At 34.5% G+C, this 24,411-nt stretch overlaps 3 protein-coding genes across 5 annotated transcripts; 1 reads left to right on the top strand and 2 right to left on the bottom strand.

Annotated features, from left to right (window-relative positions):
* Positions 1-6: 6 nt before the first annotated feature.
* Positions 7-16,998, bottom strand: LOC108576395 (caspase-1-like). Of its 3 annotated transcripts, none has more exons than XM_017939377.1 (8): positions 16,795-16,998; positions 4,977-5,138; positions 4,248-4,409; positions 3,516-3,664; positions 2,975-3,219; positions 2,267-2,445; positions 1,544-1,667; positions 7-1,184 (listed from the first exon to the last, which is right to left on the bottom strand). In XM_017939377.1, the coding sequence occupies exons 1-8, from the start codon at positions 16,942-16,944 to the stop codon at positions 946-948; spliced, it is 1,410 nt and encodes a 469-aa protein (XP_017794866.1). In that variant the 5' UTR covers positions 16,945-16,998; the 3' UTR covers positions 7-945. The 3 variants fall into 3 exon arrangements, with proteins under 3 accessions (XP_017794866.1, XP_017794867.1, XP_017794868.1); XM_017939378.1 differs by having other exon boundaries at positions 5,025-5,138; XM_017939379.1 differs by lacking the exon at positions 4,977-5,138.
* A 2,934-nt stretch (positions 16,999-19,932) lies between these two features.
* Positions 19,933-22,511, top strand: LOC108576448 (heparan-alpha-glucosaminide N-acetyltransferase-like). Its single transcript, XM_017939452.1, is given in 11 exon segments — positions 19,933-20,064; positions 20,147-20,271; positions 20,362-20,468; positions 20,543-20,652; positions 20,716-20,813; positions 20,887-20,994; positions 21,050-21,302; positions 21,378-21,675; positions 21,751-21,875; positions 21,955-22,138; positions 22,218-22,511. Coding segments are annotated over 11 exon segments (1,719 nt in total). The 3' UTR covers positions 22,397-22,511.
* An 86-nt stretch (positions 22,512-22,597) lies between these two features.
* Positions 22,598-24,335, bottom strand: LOC108576465 (DNA polymerase beta-like). Its single transcript, XM_017939473.1, has 6 exons — positions 24,117-24,335; positions 23,676-23,875; positions 23,436-23,596; positions 23,074-23,368; positions 22,810-23,005; positions 22,598-22,739 (listed from the first exon to the last, which is right to left on the bottom strand). The coding sequence occupies exons 1-6, from the start codon at positions 24,181-24,183 to the stop codon at positions 22,645-22,647; spliced, it is 1,014 nt and encodes a 337-aa protein (XP_017794962.1). The 5' UTR covers positions 24,184-24,335; the 3' UTR covers positions 22,598-22,644.
* Positions 24,336-24,411: the final 76 nt, after the last annotated feature.

Here is a 24,411-nt window from a genome sequence, read left to right as displayed (position 1 = left end):
CGCGAGAGGCTAGAGCCTGCGCGAAATCAGTCAGTCGCTCAAGGCCGCTTCCCCCTCCACGCGTTCACAGCCACTACCCCCCATCAGTCGCATCTTCTCACGATGCACGCGCGTATTCTCGCGGCGTACAGCCGGTGGAATCGATACAGGATCAAACGACGAATAGAATCGGTGCCGCTGCTTTAACCATTTCCTGTGTTATTGGAGCCTTTTGGCGCACTTCCATTAATTTTGTCCCCTGCACTCTTCCACATTAATTTAATAAAAGAAATTTTTAAACGATACGGTCAAGAAAGAGAATTTTGCGGCCGTTTTGGAACATCTGAATCTGCCACGCACGTTATGTACTAAAATTTGCCGTAGCGAAAGGGTTAACCGTTTGAATACCACGCGTTAGTATTCGACATTGAAAAGTGCCACCGCATCGAGCCACGAAGTGTGCAAATTTTATTCTATTTCTTGCAGTCTATTTTTTTTATAAAAAATTGAACAAAAATCCTGCACATAATCAACTTTACCTTTGTTTCGTGTTACCTCCAAACGGTCGTGTTCGGTGAAAATGTCGAAAAGAGAATTTTTTTCAACATGAAATGAAAGAATTTGACATTTTTCGGTTCAGATTTTATACGCATAGAGCCAAGAGTGTACCTTTCTAATTCTCACTAATTTTCGTTCGTCCTTCTCTTTTCTTCGTTGTCTTTTGATTTCGTGCAACTTGAAGCAAAATTTTTTAGTAATTACAATATATAACGAACACTATCGTGGCCTCGAACGATAAGATACGTTGTTTTTTTCTTTCACTGCGGCTTCGCGTATCGCGGTTTAGCGGATGAAGCGTTCGTATAAAGCGGATATGACTGGTTTGTACTCTTTTTTCTTGGAATTTTTTCCAATTATTGTTAACAGATAGATTTCTTTTTTTCAGAGATTTAGAATTTCGAAAAATTACTTGGCCTTTGGTGTGAAATAAATATCTCTGGTAAGTGTCGACGACATGTTGGGCATTTGTTTCATGCCGCTTGACCAGTACTTAGATTCCACGGTTTCTTTCTCGATGGCGACCTTGCGTGACGTGATCGTTAACATTCTCACGAGATCGTGGCTCTGCCAGTGTTCTTTGATTACATCGCACAGAGCCTGAATGTACCATGAGCCTTTCCCTTCGTCACGAACCGCGTAGAAATCTTTAAACGTAGAAAATACACGGTTACTTTGTCTATAGAGCAACTGGATTCCAGATGTTACACGTGAGATTAGCGCCGTTTCTGTCTGTTTTCAATTTCTTTCTCTTTTTTTCCACGATAGTGAAACGATCTCACTCACAAATTGTACAGAAATTCGTTAACAGGACCTCCACTCAAGATGGTTCACTTTCACGTAAAAATCTCGATTAGAGCAAATCCGCAAGTTCCACAGTCTCATGAGACATGATTGAAAGATCGATAGTCGGGAAAAAATCATAGGTTAAAGGGTTAATGTTTTTTCTTACACACCTAGCGCTATTCGATTAGAAAAAAGAATAAGAAGAATGATTTTTCCTTACCTTCCATGGCACTGTAGCCGAACAGGAAGTCTGCCTGCGAGGGAATCGCATAATCCGAATCGCCAGAGTGATCTATCGCGCTTCTTCCTTGCACAGGATTGTCATACCTGCCACCCTTGCAAGCCTAAACGACACAACGATTTTTTCTGGTTAAAACGATCGAAATTCTTCGAATAATCTGACCAAGATTACAATCCAGATTATCACTAATTTCTTATTTGTGTCTAACTAAACGTGAAAAGTCTAAAGAAACTGAAATTTATCATTTCTTCTGATTATGCATCGATTTCGATCGATTATGCATCACCTTCGAGGGTGATAAGAGATAAAGCAAGGATCGACAGAGACGTAAATCAGGTCCTTCAAATAAATATGTAGCGAGCCTCTTACGCTCTGCCACCAGAGGGACGGACTAACCACAAGTTCTCGCTAGTCCTCATAAAGGCTCCTACTTGTATATATACACCTTCTGACTTGAGTCCTTCCAGTCCCTCCCGCGTTTCCTAGAAAGCCTTACTGACGAGTCCACTAGGAGGCCCAGGACGAAACGCCCTTAACCCTTTCTTTTCCCGCCTATTCTGCGCGTTTCCTAGAAAGCCTTACTGACGAGTCCACTAGGAGGCCCAGGACGAAACGCCCTTAACCTTTCCTTTCCCGCATATCCTCTATCACACTCTTACCTCCCTTCAAATACATAAATAACGACGATTGTTGTTGATTCACCTGTATGAAGAACAACTTCGGTTTACCAAACAACGAGGGGCAATTGTCTGCTGTGAAAGGCCTCCAGATAGCTAAGAACGGATAGGACGCGTCTTTGGCATACAATCTTCCTCCTCTTTCACCGTGGGTCAGTATGAAGATACAGATGCAGTCACAATCTTTGTGGTTGTCTTGACTTACTGTGAACACATTCCAACGTATCTCACTCTTTCGTATACTCTCTTATCTCCACTTATCTCCAAAAGTCATTAATTTCCGGCCACCTTTAGAACAAGTGTAACTTTTTTCAAATTGGACAAAACGACTTGAGTTTTTCGAGAAGTTAGAAGGATTAGTTTACTAGACGACGTGAAAAAAAAATTTGGAAAAAATTGCAATTTGTAGGAATCACGTGAAAATTTAAAACACACGTTTTGTAGATAATATATGGATTATATACACGCTGAAAATTTCATCGAAATTGGTTAACATTGCTATGAGTTACAAACTGTTAAAAATTTCACAATTTTTAAACAATTTTCACATATCACTGTTTTCCACGACTATCGGTCTATAATTGTAGTAAATCTAAAGATTCATACATCTTTCCATGCCTGTCGCTTGCTTCTGCATCATACAATTTCGATGAAATTTTATATTAATATATACATATATTAGTTTGTAAAAAAGAAAAAAGAAGAAGATTAAAAGGAACTAATAGACACGTACACTTATCGATCTCATCGTTGACCTCGTACCAATAGAGATCTGTGTGCACCTCTATCTCGAAGCCAAGTGCCCCAAAAGTGGAGGAGATCGCGTTGACGTCGTGCTCGGTACCTATTCGTGGTTCGCCGTTACCCTCTTCGAACAGTTTTTGGTTGAATATCACGCATTTGCCACGCTTCTGTAAGTTCATGTTGTACACTGGCGAATCTCTCGGTGTGGGACACTCTATGATGAACTGTTCCGAGCTGTGAAAAGAAAACGAAACGAGTAGATCCATCCTCCGCGTGAACTGTTCAGGTACAAATATTCTGATTGTCACGTATCTAACGATCCCTGTCACATGTGTTAACCCTTTCGCTGCGGCAAATTTTTGATACGTAACACTCGTTGAAAAAGGTAGATGTTGGACCAATTTTCAAAATTCGTTTTATCGAATGAATTAAGGTAGAGATTAACGGGGAAGAGATTATCGGTGAAGGAGCGAAGGTATCCGAGAGAAGGAAGAAATTTCGAAGGAAACGGGAAACGACACCGCGTTTACCTGTTGCCATATTCGTTCGCATTCGTTGCGTATGCATCGTTAAGCGCAAAAGTGTCGACCATATTATCCGCAACGCCTCTCCTCGACTGTGGCCTCGTGCGTGGTCTCGCCACACGGGGACCGCAGTGGTAAACCTGGATTGGTAGATTCTGAAAATTCACCGGCCACTCTGAATACTCGAATTTTCAATTTGTCATCGAATATTGAACCGTTTCACTGCACCCCTCTAATACAGGATTGTCCTAGCATAAACCAAAGGCACACCTAAGTACTCTCTTTTAACCCCTTAACTCTCAAATTTTTCTCAACTCGAGGTGCCAAAAGCGATCGATTTCATTTTTTCTTCAATTATTTCCTAGGCGTATAGAAATAAGTTTCCCATTTATTTACAACGCTGTGACTCAATGTTTACCATAAAATAGAAAGGATAGCGCAGTATGGGAAGTGAAAGAAAATAAAAACAAAATTGCACTTTTTCGAGAATTAATTGTGCACGTGTAAGCGTTAAAGGGTTAAAATATCTCTTGTATCAAAATTATTCCTTGGATTCTTTTGTGTTTATAGCTATTCTGAGACTCCTTGGGTAAAACAGAAAGAAGTAGGTATCCCATATTCGTAGGTATCCTCTCCTCGTAATAACAATAATAATAATAATGAAAAGAAAGGAAAATAGAGGCAGACAGCAGTGTAACGATAGAAAAAAAAAAAAATAACGAAGAGTAACCCCCGCACTTGTCTCGACGGGCCCGATTTCTCGCTGTAATGCGGGCTATCGGGTACCAATTTGGGCGCGTCCTTGGAGTTGTCCGTAGTATCCTCCTCCTCGCACGGTTTTTTCTCCACAGTTTCGTTGATTTTCATCGCCTCATCCTTCGGCACGTGACTCTGCCCCCTCTACGATAGATTACGAATCACGGAGCATAGATTACGAATCTGTCTTTTTTTTTTTTCTCTTTCGACATCGGAGCGCGATAAGCGGATTTGCTGCACGACACGGGAAAATACCATAAAATAGAAAGGAAAGCGCAACACCTAAGTACTCTCTTTTAACCCCTTAACTCTCAAATTTTTCTCAACTCGAGGTGCCAAAAGCGATCGATTTCATTTTTTCTTCAATTATTTCCTAGGCGTATAGAAATAAGTTTCCCATTTATTTACAACGCTGTGACTCAATGTTTACCATAAAATAGAAAGGATAGCGCAGTATGGGAAGTGAAAGAAAATAAAAGTAAAATTGCACTTTTTCGAGAATTAATTGTGCACGTGTAAGCGTTAAAGGGTTAAAATATCCCTTGTATCAAAATTATTCCTCGGATTCTTTTGTATTTATAGCTATTCTGAGACTCCTTGGGTAAAACAGAAAAAAGTAGGTATCCCATATTCGTATCCTCTCCTCGTAATAACGGTAATAAGAAAATAAGAAAACGATAGAAAAAAAATAACGAAGAGTAACTCCCGCACTTGGCTCGACGAGTCCGATTTCTCTCTGTAATACGGGCTATCGGGTACCATTCTGAGCGAGTCCTCGGAGTTGTCCGTAGTATCCTCCTCCTGGCGTGGTTTTTTCTCCACAGTTTCGTTGATTTTCATCGCCTCATTCTCCGGCACGTGACTCTGCACCCTCTACGATAGATTACGAATCACGGAGCATAGATTACGAATCTTTCTTTTTTTTTCTCTTTCGATATCGAAGCGCGATAAGCGAATTTGCTGCACGACACGGGAAAAGAAAGTGAAAGGGGCAAAAAAAACGACGAAGCCGATTCATCTATCGATATCAGATGGAGCGGGAAGAAAACGAGACAGCGATTCGCATCTCTCTCGAGTTCTGACTTCCTTCCTGTCCTTCTGACTTCGAATTGCACCGGAGATTTCGAGACTTAACCCTTTCGTTGCGTGTACAGACGCTTTGAAAATTTGTTTACACTGTGCTGCACGAAGTTAATAATTCCAAATTAATTCGATCCTTTGTAAAGTTTCACGTTAATCGAATAAAAGAAACTTGGAAAGGATACGAAAGAAGAAAAAAAACTGTCGCAGTGAAAGTTTCGCCTGAACCACATCCCCTAACAATATCGAAGCTATCGTTGAAGAGTACGCGTGTCAGAGAAATCTCCGGAACGAACAGTCTCTTACTTCCTGCCGTATAGAGACACAGTGCTGCGGAAAGTCCAGCCGCAGCTAAAAGGTTAAGGCGGTTTCGAATTCGAGAGAAAGATTCTTGGTCTCCGTGGGAAAATTCAGGACAATTTCAGTCGTAAGAGTAGCGATTGAACAGATCAGAAGGAGAATCGACATTCTTACGAATAACACGATCTATCGAGATAACGAATACAATATATTCTCCACAACAAATCATAATAGAAGAATATAATTTCTTTAATTTTACTTTTTTTCATCTGGAATTTTATTTAACATCATGTTGGTGAGATTTTTCTGATGAAAATGATATCAAACACGATATAATTTGAACAACATTTACTTATTAACACGTTCACTGTCGCGCCAGATTTACAGGTTGCTGTCAGGCGGCCACAAGAAAATACATTTTAAGCATAGGATTATAGTATTATGCTTTATAATTTTTTTTTTTCAATTGAAAATAATGTCTAGCTAGCTATGACGTTCAAAATTTTTAGTTGACAACATTTATTTTATTTTAATTATTCTAAACATTTGAGGCACTCCAGTCACTGATGACCACCATGGCCATATCAAAGAAACAATCTAACGTTAAAACTTATTGACTGATTAATTTAATTTCATATTATATCGCTCTAGCGAGGCACCGTTTGGTTGCCAATTGTTTATCACATAGAGTCGGCCTACCTCCACGTAAAAAAAAAAAATGTAGGGTCGATTCGACAAGTGTCAGTAAAATGTAGGGTCGGCCTACATCCACGCGAATTTATATTATTTTCAATATTATTATTGTACTAAACTTTCGTAGAACGAGAGTGAAAAATTGAAAGAATCAAAAGAAGGAACGCCAATTCGTATCTTTTTCGATTCTAGAATATAAGAAAATTTGAATAAAATACGCGACGAGAATTGGGGAGAAGCATAAGTTAAACGCGTAAAAATATTCAATAATAAACGAACTAGAGATGAAGCTATTATTTCCACACGCGATGCACTGACTCTAGTATTTACTAAAATTCAAAAATTCTCGTTTAAATTCCGCAAATAGATTATTAATTACGGTAAACCACTGAGACGGTTTAAGTTAGGGTGGGCATAGTACACTCGTTCCAAATCAGCTCACAATATACAATAATAAATCAACTAACTACTTAACATGCAATTCATGCAAATTCCTTGGATGGTAAATTATTAATAAACAAAATAGCAAGTCATAAAATAAATTCAATATCAGAGAAAATATATGAAAAATTTAAAATTAATTTCAATTGCTGGAAGAAAAGTACATATTGATTATTAAGCTGTAACGAAAAAGGAACCTCTCAAAGTCACTTCAATATCCTATTCGACAAGTCTGAAGAACAACGATGACTAAAATTCAAATGTTTATTTCCCGAAACCTTCAAAATAATTTCGAAATATTTTATTCGAAGCGGAGTATTCCAAGTCAGTATCGATAATTGAAGAAATTATTTGATTGTATTTAAAAGAACCGAAAGGAGAATATTTAAAGTCTGATATTAAATGTCTAGCAAGTACCAGTAATTGGTAAAATGATTTATATTTGTTTTAAAAGGAAAATTTCTAATAGGTATTAGTTAAAATGAATTGTTATTCAGTCTATTGTATTGAAATTCTAATTGATTCTAATGTATACAAGTGTTACAAGAAGGCTGAGTGTGTACAGGGTGGACACTGACTCTAGTATTTACTAAAATTCAAAAATTCTCGTATAAATTCCGAAAATAGATTATTAATTACGGTAAACTACTGAGACGGTTTAATTTAGGGTGGGCATAGTGCACTCGTTCCAAATCAGCTCACAATATACAATAATAAATCAACTAACTACTTAACATGCAATTCATGCAAATTCCTTGGATGGTAAATTATTAGTAAACAAAATTCAATATCAGAGAAAATATATGAAAAATTTCAAATTAATTTCAATTGCTGGAAGAAAAGTAACGAAAAGGCAACCTCTCAAAGTCATTTCAATATCCTATTCGACAAGTCTGAAGAACAACGATGACTAAAATTCAAATGTTTATTTCCCTAAACCTTCAAAATAATTTCGAAATATTTTATTCGAAGCGGAGTATTCCAAGTCAGTATCGATAATTGAAGAAATTATTTGATTGTATTTAAAAGAACCGAAAGGAGAATATTTAAAGTCTGATATTAAATGTCTAGCAAGTACCAGTAATTGGTAAAATGATTTATATTTGTTTTAAAAGCTGGTAGTGTATTATTTTTGTTTTAATTGTGCTGGGATTTGTTGGTTTGTTAAGGGAGGATAATAGCGAATAACGTGTGAAATTTGAAAATGAGAGTAAATAGGAACGATTGGATAACGAAATTGGGAGAGTTAGAGAGAATGTGTGAACAGACGAGAAGAAGAGAGGTAAATGATCCAACATGAGAATGTAAGTGTATATTTTTCGGTAATTACTTTATAATTGCTTTATAATTACTTTATAATTACCGATTAGTGGAGAATATTGTTTACATGCAATGGAAGTTTACTGGTGATGTTTATAATTTCGAAAATTCAGGTAGAATTGTAAATATACTGTATCGTAATTCGAATTTAAGTAAATTAGGTTGAACTGCAGTACACAGACGTTACTTTAGCTTGAAATAAATTCGAAACATAGAATTCACAGAGAAAACACTGCGAAACAGCAAAACGTAAACGTTACAATTGTTATAACATGTAAGCAAAAATTTCAGAATTAATTATACGAGTATTTCTCATAAGATTACCGTTACAAGAATATTTCACGTTTATTAATAATTTTATAAGAATTAGGAATATTAATTCACTTTGTTAAAATGCAAAAACTAATAATTTTACAGCAAGTGTTAAGAATTAGGAGCAGCATTCGTTACAAGTTCCACAAGGATACTGAAAGGAAAATTTCAATTGCTATTCAATTGCTATTACGAAAAAGCAACCTCTCAAAGTAATTTCAATATCCTATTCGACAAGTCTGAAGAACAACGATGACTAAAATTCAAATGTTTATTTCCCTAAACCTTCAAAATAATTTCGAAATATTTTATTCGAAGCGGAGTATTCCAAGTCAGTATCGATAATTGAAGAAATTATTTGATTGTATTTAAAAGAACCGAAAGGAGAATATTTAAAGTCTGATATTAAATGTCTAGCAAGTACCAGTAATTGGTAAAATGATTTATATTTGTTTTAAAAGGAAAATTTCTAATAGGTATTAGTTAAAATGAATTATTATTCAGTCTATTGTATTGAAATTCTAATTGATTCTAATGTATACAAGTGTTACAAGAAGGCTGAGTGTGTACAGGGTGGACACTGACTCTAGTATTTACTAAAATTCAAAAATTCTCGTATAAATTCCGAAAATAGATTATTAATTACGGTAAACTACTGAGACGGTTTAATTAAGGGTGGGCATGGTGCTGCTTTAGTTTGAAATGATTTATAAACACATAATTAACAGAGGAAAAACCGTGAAACGGCAAAACGTCTACATTCTAATTGTTATAACATGTAAACAGAACTTTAAATTTAGTGTAAACAGAAAAAATATATAATACAATTTATTTCACGGTATTGCAACAAATAAACGTTGAATCAATATTTAATTCGTATAAAAACAATTATTTAACGTAATAATTTTACCTTCACTATGGCTATTTTTAATCTACGACCACAGGTCAACCTGATTTCTAATCCTTACGAACTTTAAATTCAGTCTAAACTGAGAAAATATATAATACAATTTATTTCACGGTATTGCAACAAACAAACGTTGAATAGATTCTTAATTCGTATAGAAACATTTATTTAAAATAATAATTTCACCTTCACTATGGCTATTTTAAATTTACGACCAAGGGTCAACCTGATTTTTAATCCTCCGAACTTGATTTCACAACGAGAAAGTAATAAGATCGTTGAAACGTACTTATTTGTCAAAGAAACTTGCAAAAATGTATAAATAATAATATGTAATGTTTTAACAAATTTTTGGAAGTATAAATTAATAATAAAATTGTGAAAATTAATAAATTATACGTTATTATAACATTAATAGAATTATGACTAAACCGAAGTTCGAAGTCGAGTATTTAAAGTCTGATATTACGTGCCTAGCGTGTGCCGGTAATTGTTAAAATTTGTTTAATAATTAGTAATAGAAATTCTAATTGATTCTAATGTATACAAGTGTTACAAGAAGGCTGAGTGTGTACAGGGTGGACATAGGCTAGCTAGTAGCCCCCGACCACTCTATTCACATCTCAGAACCTTCAGGTCAAAATACGCCGCGAAGTGTCTATGGCCCAGTATAAAGGGTGAATAAATTCGCGGGACATCAGCGGGTCCTTATATACCTGCGGTACCCTCTCCCCAAAGTCATTAGCAAAATCGTCGGTTAGGTCAGGCGGGAATCGACTATTTTTCGCGGGAAACCGATTACTTTTCGCGGGAAATTTCTGTTCTTAATTTATTACTTGCAACAATCTATTATAACGCTACATAGAATCATTTATACGTTTCTATAACTTTATTAAATGGATAACTACGTTTCAATTTCCTCGTTACTTACTGGTGGTTTAATTAATTTGCTAAGGTTTAAAAATCAGGTTGACCTGTGGTCGTAGATTAAAAATAACCATAGTACAGCTAAATTTATCGTGTTAAATAATTCTTCTTACACGAATCAAAAATGTATTCAATGTTTGTTTGTTATAATATCGTGAAATGAATTATATTACACATTTTCTCTATTCACACTGAATTTAAAGATTATAACGATTAAAAATCAAGTTGACCTTTGGTCATTTATCAAGAATAATCATAATAAAGCTGAAATTATTGTGTTAAATAATTTCTTTAATACGAATTAGGAATTTATTCAATGTTTGCTTGTTCCTACTTGTTACAGTATACTGTCTCGCAATGTAAATTTAAGTAAATTAGGTTGAACTGCACAGAAAAAACAAACGGACGCAGCATAACGTGTAGTTATAATTGCTATGACATGCAAATAGAACGATAAATTTAGTGTAAATATAGAAAACGTATAATATAATTTATTTCATGGTACTGTAACAAGCAAACGTTGAATAAATTCCTAATTCGTATTAAAAAAATTATTTAACACAATAATTTCAGCTTTATTATGATTATTCTTGATAAATGACCACAGGTCAACTAGATTTTTAATCGTTATAATCTTTAAATTCAGTGTGAATAGAGAAAATGTGTAATATAATTCATTTCACGATATTATAACAAACAAACATTGAATACATTTTTGATTCGTGTAAGAAGAATTAATTAACTCGATAAATTTAGCTGTACTATAGTTATATTTAATCTACGACCACAGGTCAACCTGATTTTTAATCCCTACGAAATTAATTTAACCACGAGTAAGTAACGAGAACGCTAAAACCTATGTTTCCATTGAAGAATATTGTAAAAACGTATAAATTGTTATATGCAATGTTATAACAAATTGTCGGAAGTATAAATTTATAACAAAATTGTGAAAATTGATAAATTATACCGTGTTACGATAACGGAAATCTCCCGCGGAAATCTCCCGCGAAAATTTCCCGCGAAAATTTCCCGCCTGACCTAACCGACGATTTTGCTAATGACTTTGGGGAGAGGGTACCGCAGGTATATAAGGACCCTCCGATGTCCCGCCAACTTATTCACCCTTTATACTGGGCCCTAGACACTTCGCGGCATATTTTGACCTGAAGGTTCTGAGATGTGAATAGAGTGGTCGGGGGCTACTAGCTAGCCTATGTCCACCCTGTACACACTCAGCCTTCTTGTAACACTTGTATACATTAGAATCAATTAGAATTTCAATACAATAGACTGAATAACAATTCATTTTAACTAATACCTATTAGAAATTTTCCTTTTAAAACAAATATAAATCATTTTACCAATTACTGGTACTTGCTAGACATTTAATATCAGACTTTAAATATTCTCCTTTCGGTTCTTTTAAATACAATCAAATAATTTCTTCAATTATCGATACTGACTTGGAATACTCCGCTTCGAATAAAATATTACGAAATTATTTTGAAGGTTTAGGGAAATAAACATTTGAATTTTAGTCATCCTTGTTCTTCAGACTTGTCGAATAGAATATTGAAGTGACTTTGAGAGGTTGCTTTTTCGTTACAGCATAACAATCAATATGTACTTTTCCCCCAGCAGTTGGAATTAATTTGAAATTTTTCATATATTTTCTCTGATATTGAATTTATTTTATGACTTGCTATTTTGTTTACTAATAATTTACCATCCAAGGAATTTGCATGAATTGCATGTTAAGTAGTTAGTTGATTTATTATTGTATATTGTGAGCTGATTTGGAACGAGTGCACTATGCCCACCCTAAATTAAACCGTCTCAGTAGTTTACCGTAATTAATAATCTATTTTCGGAATTTATACGAGAATTTTTGAATTTTAGTAAATACTAGAGTCAGTGCATCGCGTATTGAAATAATAGCTTCATCCCTAGTTCGTTTATTATTGAATATTTTTACGCGTTTAACTTATGCTTCTCCCCAATTCTCGTCGCGTATTTTATTCAAATTTTCTTATATTCTAGAATCGAAAAAGATACGAATTCGCGATTTTTCTTTTGATTCTTTCAATTTTTCAATTGCATTACGCATTATTGCAATAATTTCTATCGTTACATTTAATTCTAATTGTTTAGCAGCTTTTCTGCTGCTATCGACCCTACATTTTACTGACACTTGTCGAACCGACCCTACATTTTACTGACACTTGTCGAACCGACCCTACATTTTACTGACACTTGTCGAATCGACCCTACATTTTTTTTTTTTACGTGGAGGTAGGCCGACTCTATGTGATAAACAATTGGCAACCAAACGGTGGCTCGCTAAAGCGATATATTATGAAATTAAATTAATCACTCAATAAGTTTTAACGTTAGATTGTTTCCTCGATATGGCCATGGTGGTCATCAGTGACTGGAGTGCCTCAAATGTTTAGAATAATTAAAATAAAATAAATGTTGTCAACTAAAAATTTTGAACGTCATAGCTAGCTAGACATTATTTTCAATTGAAAAAAAAAAATTATAAAGCATAATACTATAATCCTATGCTTAAAATGTATTTTCTTGTGGCCGCCTGACAGCAACCTGTAAATCTGGCGCGACAGTGAACGTGTTAATAAGTAAATGTTGTTCAAATTATATCGTGTTTGATATCATTTTCATCAGAAAAATCTCACCAACATGATGTTAAATAAAATTCCAGATGAAAAAAAGTAAAAATTAAAGAAATTATATTTTTCTATTATGATTTGTCAAGCCGTGTAATCTCGTAAAGGAAACCGACTGGTGTAGCGTTACACGCTTGACTGACTGCGAGCGAGATAACATGGCCGCAACAATGTCGCAGACCTAGGCGTAGGACCATCTATACTGTCACTTGTAGAATCCAAACTGACTGACTCTTGTAGAGAATTTACTCTATATACAAATTTGATCGATGTTCGTGATGAAATCGATCAAATCTACGCACCCTCGAAGCGGCGCAAAGAAAGCGACGGTGTAGGACACGAAACGCAAAGCTGCTTCATTGGCGAGCATTACATCGATTGATAAAACGGAACGTTTTATCGGTGCAGCGTATAATAAAAACGTCGCACCTCTGATTAATCCACCTTTACAACTAATTCAGCGTTATCTTTATTTGAAGAAAAAGCGGAGGAAGAGAGATACGTCTACGCAGGCACGTGCCTCGTACATCTTCGACACGTGTTTGTAGAATATTACACGTATCTTTCGCAAATTTACTCTTACGAGGAGCTATCGATGTTACATATTTCGATCATTAGTATTCAATTATCGAGCTTCATTTCTCAAAGATTCGTCGATTTTCATCTTAACGCCTGCTGTACCAGCGATTGTACAGTCGATGGAAGAAATTTAGCAAGCACGTGGACATTGAAATGTTAATCCTTTGAGTATAAGTGTTCGCTGTAATAATTAAATATTACCAATATCATTATTAAAAGAATGTCCGCTATTTTTGGAACTGAACCTATTAACCAGTTAACTGTGGAATTTAGTTTTAAAAATCCCTCACAGGATGCGGAATTGAAATCAAGCCATGACGAGTACACACCTCGAACGCAGGGCATATGCTCCTATCATAAATTTGACGAAAAAAGTAAAGCAAAACGAGGAAGGATTACATTTTTATTCGATAAAAAATTAACAATTCATTGTTGAAAAGGTTGTTGTTATTAAAAATTTAGAAATTGTCAAAAATAATAAAGTTCATACACAAGGAAAATTAAAGAAAAAAAATAGTTTTAAGAAGTTCAGTTGATTTCAGTGTGGCATTCGGAGAATACCAGATGCATTGGGGAAAATAATCAACTCAGTTTGTAAAAAGTAATACATTGTACGGGGAATATCCGATATACAAAGCGAAACACATCGACAAATATGAAACATACCACCAAATGACATTTTTATTACTTCTTATTGAGATTTGGAGTTTTTACAGTAAATGATAATTTTTTATTTTACACGACGAGTATACATGTCAACCGCACCGAAATAAAGTCTTCGATTGACGTGTATACATGTCGGACGCTGTTAACTGGTTAACTGTGTTCACCTTTCAAGCAGAAATTGAATCTCTCTGGTTTATAATTGAAAATGAGTTCGTTGCTTCCTTTTGCAAACGTGAATATGACGTGCAGTTAAAAATTGATAATCTCTCGGTAAATAAATTGTTCACAAAAAAATGTTCACTTTTTATTTTTGCAACTTAAATCACTTTCGAAGTTACTTATATTTTTTCTTACCGAATTCTTAATAAGACATATTTTCGATGCGTTTATTCGTTAATGTTGCATCCTAACGTTACGTTCTATCTGAAGCTCTCGTAAAAATGAACTACTCAAGTAGTCCGCATGACTAAACACTCAAAGGGTTAAGTAGTGGCATCGATTGATGCAGCGACACTCAGCTATATATGGCAAATGAATCATACTAAGGCGTACTTAAGTTCTGATCAAGGTTTCGGACCCCCGATCATCTCAAGTTTCTGTCCATATTTGCTCGGTATACTCGAACAAGTAACATTTCTTTCACCGACTGTACACAGAGTGAATCTTCGTTAGAGAAACTTTGGTTCAACCAAAAAAAAACATATTTTTCGACTCTATGCCGAAGTAAAATAGTGTTTCAGAAGATAAAAAGTACGAAGAATTCTACATTATCGATAGTTTTCTACAATGAAATATTTTTCACGACGATTTTTCATCGTCGTTTCAGAGTTTTGCTTAGAGAAACGTGTAATTTCCCCCCTGTACGTGCATTTTCGTTTAGTTTCTGAAGGTCACCTTCGCCACTTTTCCGATAAATTTCCAATCGAATCGAGAAAATTTCGTTTGCTTCCGCGATCGATCGGTAAGGTTTTCCTTTGTTACCCTATCTCTCTAGGCCGCTTTCTTATCTCGATTTACGCTCCGCCCAGTATACTAATCAACAGCTTTTCTCCGCGCTTTTTTCCTTTTTCTCCGAAGATAATAACGAGAGATATTCGACTTTAGTCGATACTTTTCGAAACTTGCAAAACGAAGAACAATTCTGTGCACGATAAAAAAAGATCGAAAGTTTTTTCTTAAGAAACGAGAAAATAAATGCTTGCCGAGATGAAACGAGGAAATTTTACCGAATTCGAAAACCGAATGATTTTTTTCACTTTATCGAGTCAGCGATCAAATTCTTAAATGCCGATTAAATCCTAACTCTGAGAGACTTTCTGATTGAGAAACAAAAATACGGCAATATCGTTTCGTCCCTGAAAATCAGCAAAGGTGAGGAAAAGAATGTTTGAAAAATCAATGTATCCCGAAAGTTTCGATTTTTTTTTTTTGGATAAACTTTGCAAGTTTGTAGAGAACTTCGATAGAAGTGTCGGGCAATTTTTCTTTCTCTCGCTAATTTTCGATTGTTCCGGGCGAAAACACCCTTGGTGCGTTAGATAACGCGTCGTTCGAAGTGCAACAACGAGTATCCAGGATGAACTCATCGATTACGCTTATTCAAACAGGAAGAAATTCTGCATGTTTCTCGATCCGGCAAGAAAACTGTTTCCATAATGTTTTTTCCATTATTTAACACGTTCAGGAAAGTGAAATTCACGAAACACTCCCGACAGTTCGATTTTACCGGCAGAGTACATCGTTGATACTTAATTTCTTTTCAGTTTCTAATCTTTTCTGCTCTTAAGTATACATATTTTTTCATAGAATACTATAGAATAACGTGATCACACCTGAACGTGTTAAACGTTGACAATTTAATTGCAAAATTTCTTTAAGGATCGGTTTTCATTGCGGAAACAAAAAATGATTTCAGATCAATTGCACTACGTTTCAAATTTTTTCTTTTAGCCACGATTTAGATATGAAACTTCAAGCTTTCCAGCTTAAAATCCAAACTACGAATCACGAAGTGTTAATTCGCGAGGAGAAGAAAAAAAGAAGAAAAAAGTGTGAAAATAGTGTATTCACGGTTAGAGAAATGATCGATCGCCCTTTACGCTCGTATCTTGGTCGCTATCGTCACTAGCGAACTACCGAATTTCTTTAACGGAAACTGTTATCACTAGCGAACTACCGAAATTCTTCAAGGGAAATCGTTATTACTATATAGTACGCGATAGTTAAGCAACGCACACGATACAACGAAAACCACAAAGCCAAAACCGTGCCAAATATCGTCGAATAAAATTCACCGTAACCAATGTACATCGATAATTACATAATAAACATAGGTGATTCTGTACGTGAAATCTCAAACTAACCCAACTCCATTTTGTTTCTCTCAAAATTCTATACATATCTGTCAAATCTAGTAAAAAATTACTGTACAATAAGTTGGATCAGTCTAAGGTTACAAGTAGAGAATGGTAAAAAAAGACCCCACAGAGAAAGCTCTTTTTATCCCTTCCTTCGAAACATACACACAGAGATCACATCTCGAGACTTTTCCCACCATGCTTCATTATTACTAGACCGTGGAAAAAAAAAGACAGGGAAAATGATGACGTGTTACCTTGTCCTGGTTTGTTTTTTCATGGGGATTTCGATCGTTGTTGACTAGCTGCCTGCCGCTGCGACGATTCATTTTTCCGATCAGATTACTCGAGATGTAAACGATTGCAAGACGAGTGATCGTGAAGAAGTGAAACAGTATGACGAACATCACTTTCCCTCTCGGCGTATTTATACGATATCTGGTTAGAATGGTTAGGTATGGCGATCGGGACATCTATCGGTGTATAGCTTATCACGTTTCGCCGTCGGTCACTATCAGTTCCAATTGTCGATCATTCGAGAATTTTTATACGGGACGCGAAATTATTTACTGGAACAGTCCAGCGCGACGACAACGTAGTGAAGATATGTATGTAAGTGTGTTCTCTCTTTCCTTTTTCTTAGAAACACACTCCGAGCTGGTGAAATAAGAGTGCAACGGACGAAAATTGGTTTAAACGTTGTTTCGTTTAATAGAAGAAACCGTTGTATCTTCTGTAGCAACGATTTTTAATCTTTTCTATCTCACCAGTACAGATAAACTAATTACTAAAATTCTACGTTTACGCTGAACAAATAATATGCAGCGATTTTTAATCTTTTCTATCTCACGGCACGTATAAATTAATTTACTAAAATTCTACGTCACGCTAAAGAAATATACAGATAGTTCCCACATTTACGAATTTATTGGTTCCTAGGCGATAGTTCGTAAAATGTGAGGCTCGTTCTAAGTGATCGTTACGTCGTTACGTACTGGGTGATTCCCCGTACAAATTGAAATAAAAATCCGTTGAAGATAAAATTCGTAACGTGAGAACTACCTTTATTACATTTCTTCGCCGATCTGACAAGAAAGTATATATTCTCGACTGATCTGCAAAGAAAAATTATATTTTTTTCTCGCGGCACACCGGTTGAAAATCAGTGTCCTATAAGCAATATGACTGCGTCATAGTATAAGCAACTATGGAAAATCGATTGCCGAGCTGCGTCGATTCTGCAGGATTCTACCCGAAGATAAAGCTTGCCTGAGAAAAATCTAGGATGAGTCATCCGATGATGAGTCGTGATGAAAATCACGTTTTCCTGGGTGTAAATTGCGACGCTATTCGGACAGTGATTGGAAAAAAGTCAACTTTTGTAAATAGTAACGTAATGTTACTTTTAGCGGGAAACGCAAGAAGACATGAGTTCAACGATGGACTCGAAGAGAGTTGAATCACATTGCACGTAGACCAGCCATAGAAGAGCACAGAATCTGAAAAAGTTCTTTGTCACCAAAAAATCATAAGGGTGCTACCAAAATTCGGTATCAAAGCGGTATTGAATAAAATCGTTTTGTATCGACAATGCTTCAACGTTTACAGCGAACTTGTAGAGGTATGAACGTATGTAGATCCGTTTGATAACTTGATTCTCATTTAAGTTTTGGAACAAGCATTTTGAAACTTCTTTCTGCGTACGATATTGCATAATTTGTATATAATAATATGTACCGCCAAATATTTCACAGTATATATATATATGTATATACATATATCCGAAAAACCTAGCAGAAGGGGATAATACTCTGAGCGTTTGTGTAGTCTAAATATCCAACAGGTTTCCCACAGTATCTTACCAGAATAAAATCTTTTATAGAAGGTGAATTTTGTTACTGACTCATAGCTATCTGTCGCGATTAAATTCTCGAACGCAATGTTGCATATCGATTACTAAATCTTTACTACTGTCGTTTGATCTTGATAACGATTATTAACGGAAATGAGTAATTCGTTGAAATAGAAATCTGCAACGAGAATATTTTATTTTCGTCTGAGCATTAGAGCTTTTGTTAGAGCATTAATAGGATTTATTTATATAATTTATTTCGAAAAGGATAAAAAGTGATATGCTGCAGACCACGCTATTGCTTTATTTTTTTAAATAACCTAATCTTCCGTCTACAGGCTTTTCGATTACTATTTGTCTTTAGGAATCATTCTGTATTACGAATTTATGCATTTAATTCAAATTTAATTATTCTTCGTAATTTAATACTACACTTTTTCAGTGTATTATTTTTGTACCGCACCACCCCATTTATAGTTCTGCCATTTTTATTTGCTATAGTTACACAGCGTACAGTTTACATGCGTAAGGATAATTTATTTCGTGTTGTTCGAGAGATGTATCATTTTCCTCGAAGCAAAATTGTAGAAGAACACATTTTTATAAGGTAGAAAAACAGGTGAATGGTGTACCAATCTATTTTTTAATTTGCAATGATCGATCGATTTTGCATTATGCAAGTAAAATGATCAATAGACAAAGAACAAGATAAGGAAATTGAGGTTAGTGCTACAACTGTTCGTCACGAATTATAAATATCCAAATGTATTAACGAAACATCGAACGTGTGTGTACAATCGTTACAACTACGCATCTACTCTATATATATGTACATACATATGTAAATACATGTTTCCGCCAACAACAACAGCTGTGTTCATCATATTACTCGAGTAGAGCAACATTCCATAAGCAGTTTTTTATTTTCTACGTAGCGAAAGTACTCAATTACGGCATTTAATATTTTATGCAATTGTTTTTACGCCATTTTACCAGGTAACTCGTATTCCATACTGCTCCCGAGGTGTAAGATTATTCCGTTCATTGCGTAGTGTATTACACGGGTTGAGAATGTTTTTGTTGATTACGTTGTAATTACATTTTGTTGATATTCAATAACGACCGTTGATTGAGTTGATGTCATCATTTGTTTTAACGTACAACGATTAAAGATTTGATTGAAGATTCATTACGATATTTCGTTGAAATCATTGTCCGTGAAAAAGGAAGAGTCTTGTGTTTGTTTACAAAAATGCGTGTTTAATCTATACCACGGTAACTGAATTTGCTTATATTATTTTGAAAGATTTATTTTATATCTTAACCTTTTTGTAACAATTCAGTGCTGAATATTTGTTGTACAGAAATAATGATACATACACTTGTTCTGTAATTTATTTAGAATCTCTTGTATACTTAATTTCAGACATGAAGTCGTGTTTCACTTTATGAGATAAGTTAAGTGAGAATTTATGAAAGTATTATGAGTTATGTAAATGTAATAATTTAGAATAAGTTCAAGTTTTGAGATAACTGTTTCAAGATGATGAATTTAACCTTGGATACTTGTATTAATACAAATACTTTACTTGAAATAGATCAAGCATGTTTCAGTATTATGAATTTGTATTATACTCCTGTGATCTTTTATGCAATAGCATGGGATGCTTATTCGGTATGTATTTGTTTTCAAACAAAATTTCAATGTATTTTATAAATCAAATTTTCTAAATTTTGTAAATATTATTGATTTGCAGGGTACTGGTATTCCAGTATCTACTTTATTGCCAAATAGTAATACAAGTTTAATAATAAGCACAAAATACCCATTACACATATTTTATGAAGTTATGGAGAATGGTAAATTTTTTGAGTATTGTCAGTAAGTATATTTATTTCTTTTCTGTTCTATGTCAGATGCACATTTTGCTTTTTTATATAAATATGTATTTATTTGTAATATTTCTTGCAGCACAACTTATACCTTCAAAGAACATGGTAGTTATGGGTGGAATATATCAGCAAAGTCTATATGTTCTGATATTTATCTATTACGTGAACCAACAGAGAGTAATCTTCGTAAGTTAGATGTTATAATAAATTAACACAATTGTCATTGATGATAATGTATTAATGGTTCATTAATTTTGCAGCAATCTTTGCAGCATTTATGATACTTTTGTTGCTAGCAATTTTATGGACAACATCTAAGGTTATTGTACGAGTGGTAAAAGTAAAATTGTCATCTAATATTGTACATGATGTAAGTACAAGTAATTTGATTTATTGTTCCTGATTTCATTCAATTTTGCATAATTTAATTTAGGATTTGGAGAGACTTCAAGATACGGAAACTGTGACACATCCAATAATCCAAACTACAGAATTTAGCACTAGAATACATTCAGTGGACACATTCAGAGGGTATCTTATTTTGTTGTTTTAAAGTTTTTGCATATTTTCCACTTGAGATATGACATTAATTTTGTCACTACAGAATTGCTATATTATTGATGATATTTGTCAACAATGGGGGTGGAGATTATGTTTTCTTCAAACATAGTGCATGGTTTGGACTTACTGTAGCAGATTTAGTACTTCCATGGTAAGTGATTACTTGTAATAATATAATGCCTAATATTAAAGGAATGAACTTACAGGTTCGCGTGGATTATGGGTATGACAATAACAATATCAAAACGTACAGAACTTCGTGTAACAATTTCGCGTATGAAGCTAATTTTACATTGCCTACGGCGATCCGCGATATTAATACTTCTTGGATTAATGATAAATTCCATGGACAGTAAATCTTTGAACAATCTTCGTTTCCCCGGTGTTCTTCAATTACTAGCTGTGTCATATTTTGTATGTGCCACATTGGAAACAATCTTCATGAAACTTTATTCTGAGGTTCGTATATGGTTCGTTCCATCGCGTGCAATTTTTACATTCATCTGATAAGTATCTATGAAAACAACTCATTAGAATACCTTACTCTAGTTCGGTCGTTTTGCCATGTTCCGAGACATCTTACATAGTTGGCCTCAATGGTTGATCATGGTAGGCATCGTACTTACGCACACTTTAATTACTTTTCTTATGCCGGTACCTAATTGTCCGAGAGGTTATCTTGGACCCGGTGGACGATACGAATATCGTGGAAAATATATCAATTGCACTGCTGGCGCAGCTGGTTATATAGACAGATCGATTTTTGGAGATCACATATACTCTAAGGCAGAACCTACTATTTATGGTTCTATCTTACACTATGACCCTGAAGGTATACTAAAACTATTCACAATAGTTGCAACTAAATAATTATTTTATAATGTTGGTAAATATGATTGAATTGTAGGACTAATGAACACTATATCTGCTATATTTATTGTCTACTTGGGTGTTCATGCTGGAAAAATTCTATTGCTATATTACCAGTGTAATTCTAAAGTGGTCAGATGGCTGTTATGGGCAGTATTTACAGTGAGTAGTTAAAAATTAATTTTTTGAAAAAGTAAGAACGTTCTTACCAATGGAGAAAACAATACACATTTTTTTCTAGGGTCTTGTTGCTGGAATTTTATGCAACTTCGAAATGATAGGAGGAGTGATTCCAGTTAGTAAGAGAATGATGACATTATCGTATGTTTTGACTTGTTGTAGCTTTGCTTTCTTGCTTCATACTATTTTGTACGTCCTCATTGATTTTAAGCAAGTTTGGAGCGGAGCTCCGTTTATTTATGCTGGTACGTATTATCAAACGAAGAGATTAATACATAAGTGAAAATTTTTTGCTGAAGGTTATACATCTATTATTTTTTATAGGAACAAATCCTATTTTACTCTATGTGGGTCATGTACTGACAAAAAAATTGTTCCCATGGTCATGGCATATCGCTCATCCTACGCACGCGTCCCTTCTTGCTATGAATTTGTGGACAACAAGTCTGTGGGCAATAATTGGATACCTTCTTTATCGGAAAAACATTATTATAACTATTTAAAAATATATGCATCAGTATATTATTACGCATTCATGGTTGCCTCGACATGAACTAAATATTTCTTTTTCCCATATTATTTTAATTCACGTGAAAAGGACCGTATTACAAACGTAGACAGGAGAGAAAAGATATTTACTCGAAAATGTTTTCAACATTATTTAATGAATATTAAGTACAGTGGTAATATTTTAGCTTTAAATAAATATTTTAATCTTGTTTTATGTTTAATAATGAATAAGTTTCGTTGTTTATGAATTTCGATCCTTTGGTTCCTTGTATGGCAATTCTAAGATTCGGAAAATATCTTCTTCGCATGTGATCTTTTTTGCCTCTCCCGGAGTTCCTATATCATATATAGCATGAATATACACATAAGTTGAATATACTGTGAAAATTGTCATATTTTCATGTACCTTCAGGTGTAAGACGCTTTAGCGTGTACTCATTTAAAGTATAGTTCTTTTCCAAGGCATGGGCTCTCATATTTTTATTGAAAAGATCATTTCCGGTGAAATAAATTACAGCGCAATAATACTGATCGTAAGGTACCAATCTAATGTCAAGTCTCCTAAACGGTTTTCTATCTTCGCCTGGAACTTGACATACACCCTAAAAGCGAACCGATTTTTAAGTATACTTACTTTACCTTGATTTAATCACATATAATGTCAGTATACCATGAATTTGGTTATCCCAAGAGATATTGTATCCACGATCATCTTCTTTTTTTCAAGACATTCCACAACTTTCTTCAGGCCTGAAATTTTTTTCTTGGATTCCTTCTCTTTTGAAGTATATGTGGGATGTGTTAATAAAACATCAATATCTCCACTCTCCTCTTTTCCACGTCTATAACTTCCACAAACAGTTACAATATATTCATTGCTCAATTCTGTAACAACATCTTTTATAAATTTTTCAGTTTCCCCAATTTCTTTCCTGGGAATTTTGTTTTCAAAATCTTCAAAGTATCTGAGGAAAAATTTTAATTATTGTAGAAGGAGCCAGTAATTTTTAGGCAGCAATTTATTCTCCATACTTAAGGCCAATTTTTTGATGATGATTGAGTTTATTCTGATGCTTTTTTAAATCATCCAAGGTCTTAATGCCAGCATCCACTAATTCCTTTGCTTTTGCTGGCCCAATACCAGATACACGAGTTAACAAATTAATGGCAACATTACTTTCATCTTTGTTGATCTGCAAAAGTAAAAAATGTAAGAATCAATACATAAAAGAATTGAGATATATTCTATTACTGATTAAATAAACTTAATACATTTTCCAATTTTTGTAACTTTCCAGTACTAAGAAACTCGTCTATTTTTTTAGCAATTTTTTCACCAATCCCAGGTAACTTTCTTGCCTCTTTTCCACTTTTTACCCTTTCTGGTAAACTACTCAAAGTGCCAACTGCTTTGCGATATGCATTGTACTTAAAAATATTTTTGCTGACATTTCGTTCGTAATTTGCCAATTCTGTAATTTCATGGTATAAATGTACATGTGTGTATGCACGCGCGCGCGCGTATGTGGGTATATATGTCAATCATTAACGAACAAGAGAATTTTACAGTCGTGATAATTAGTTGCTCTAAATGATATTAAATTCTTGCTTGCGTAAGAATCTGAGGTTACAAGTTCATTAATAATTATTTATAAACAGTTTAAACAAATATATACGGTATATTGCATATAGAGAATGTGGTAAACAATTTACCGATTAAAAAATCGCACAAATCTTGATTTGGATTTCCAACATTATCATTAGCTTTTCGTTTCCCCATCGTACGAAATAAAATGGTACGCAACGTGCGTACAAACAGTATACTTTGCAGAATGTTACTGGTTAATTTTGTTACTCAAAATGTAACTTAAAATCGACTATTCTGACGTTTCAGCATCCATGTACATACACAGTCGCACGTGTTTACGCATTTTCACTTGATACGCATAATAAAATACTGAGAACGCAAAAGTCCATGATTGGTCGATTTATACCACGTTTCTGCATC

The sequence above is a fragment of the Habropoda laboriosa genome, unplaced genomic scaffold (assembly GCF_001263275.1).
Source record: "Habropoda laboriosa isolate 0110345459 unplaced genomic scaffold, ASM126327v1 scaffold291, whole genome shotgun sequence".
NCBI classification, from domain to species: domain Eukaryota; kingdom Metazoa; phylum Arthropoda; class Insecta; order Hymenoptera; family Apidae; genus Habropoda; species Habropoda laboriosa.
The sequence above is the reverse complement of the archived record's forward strand: the minus strand, read 5'-3'. Positions and strand labels throughout refer to the sequence as shown.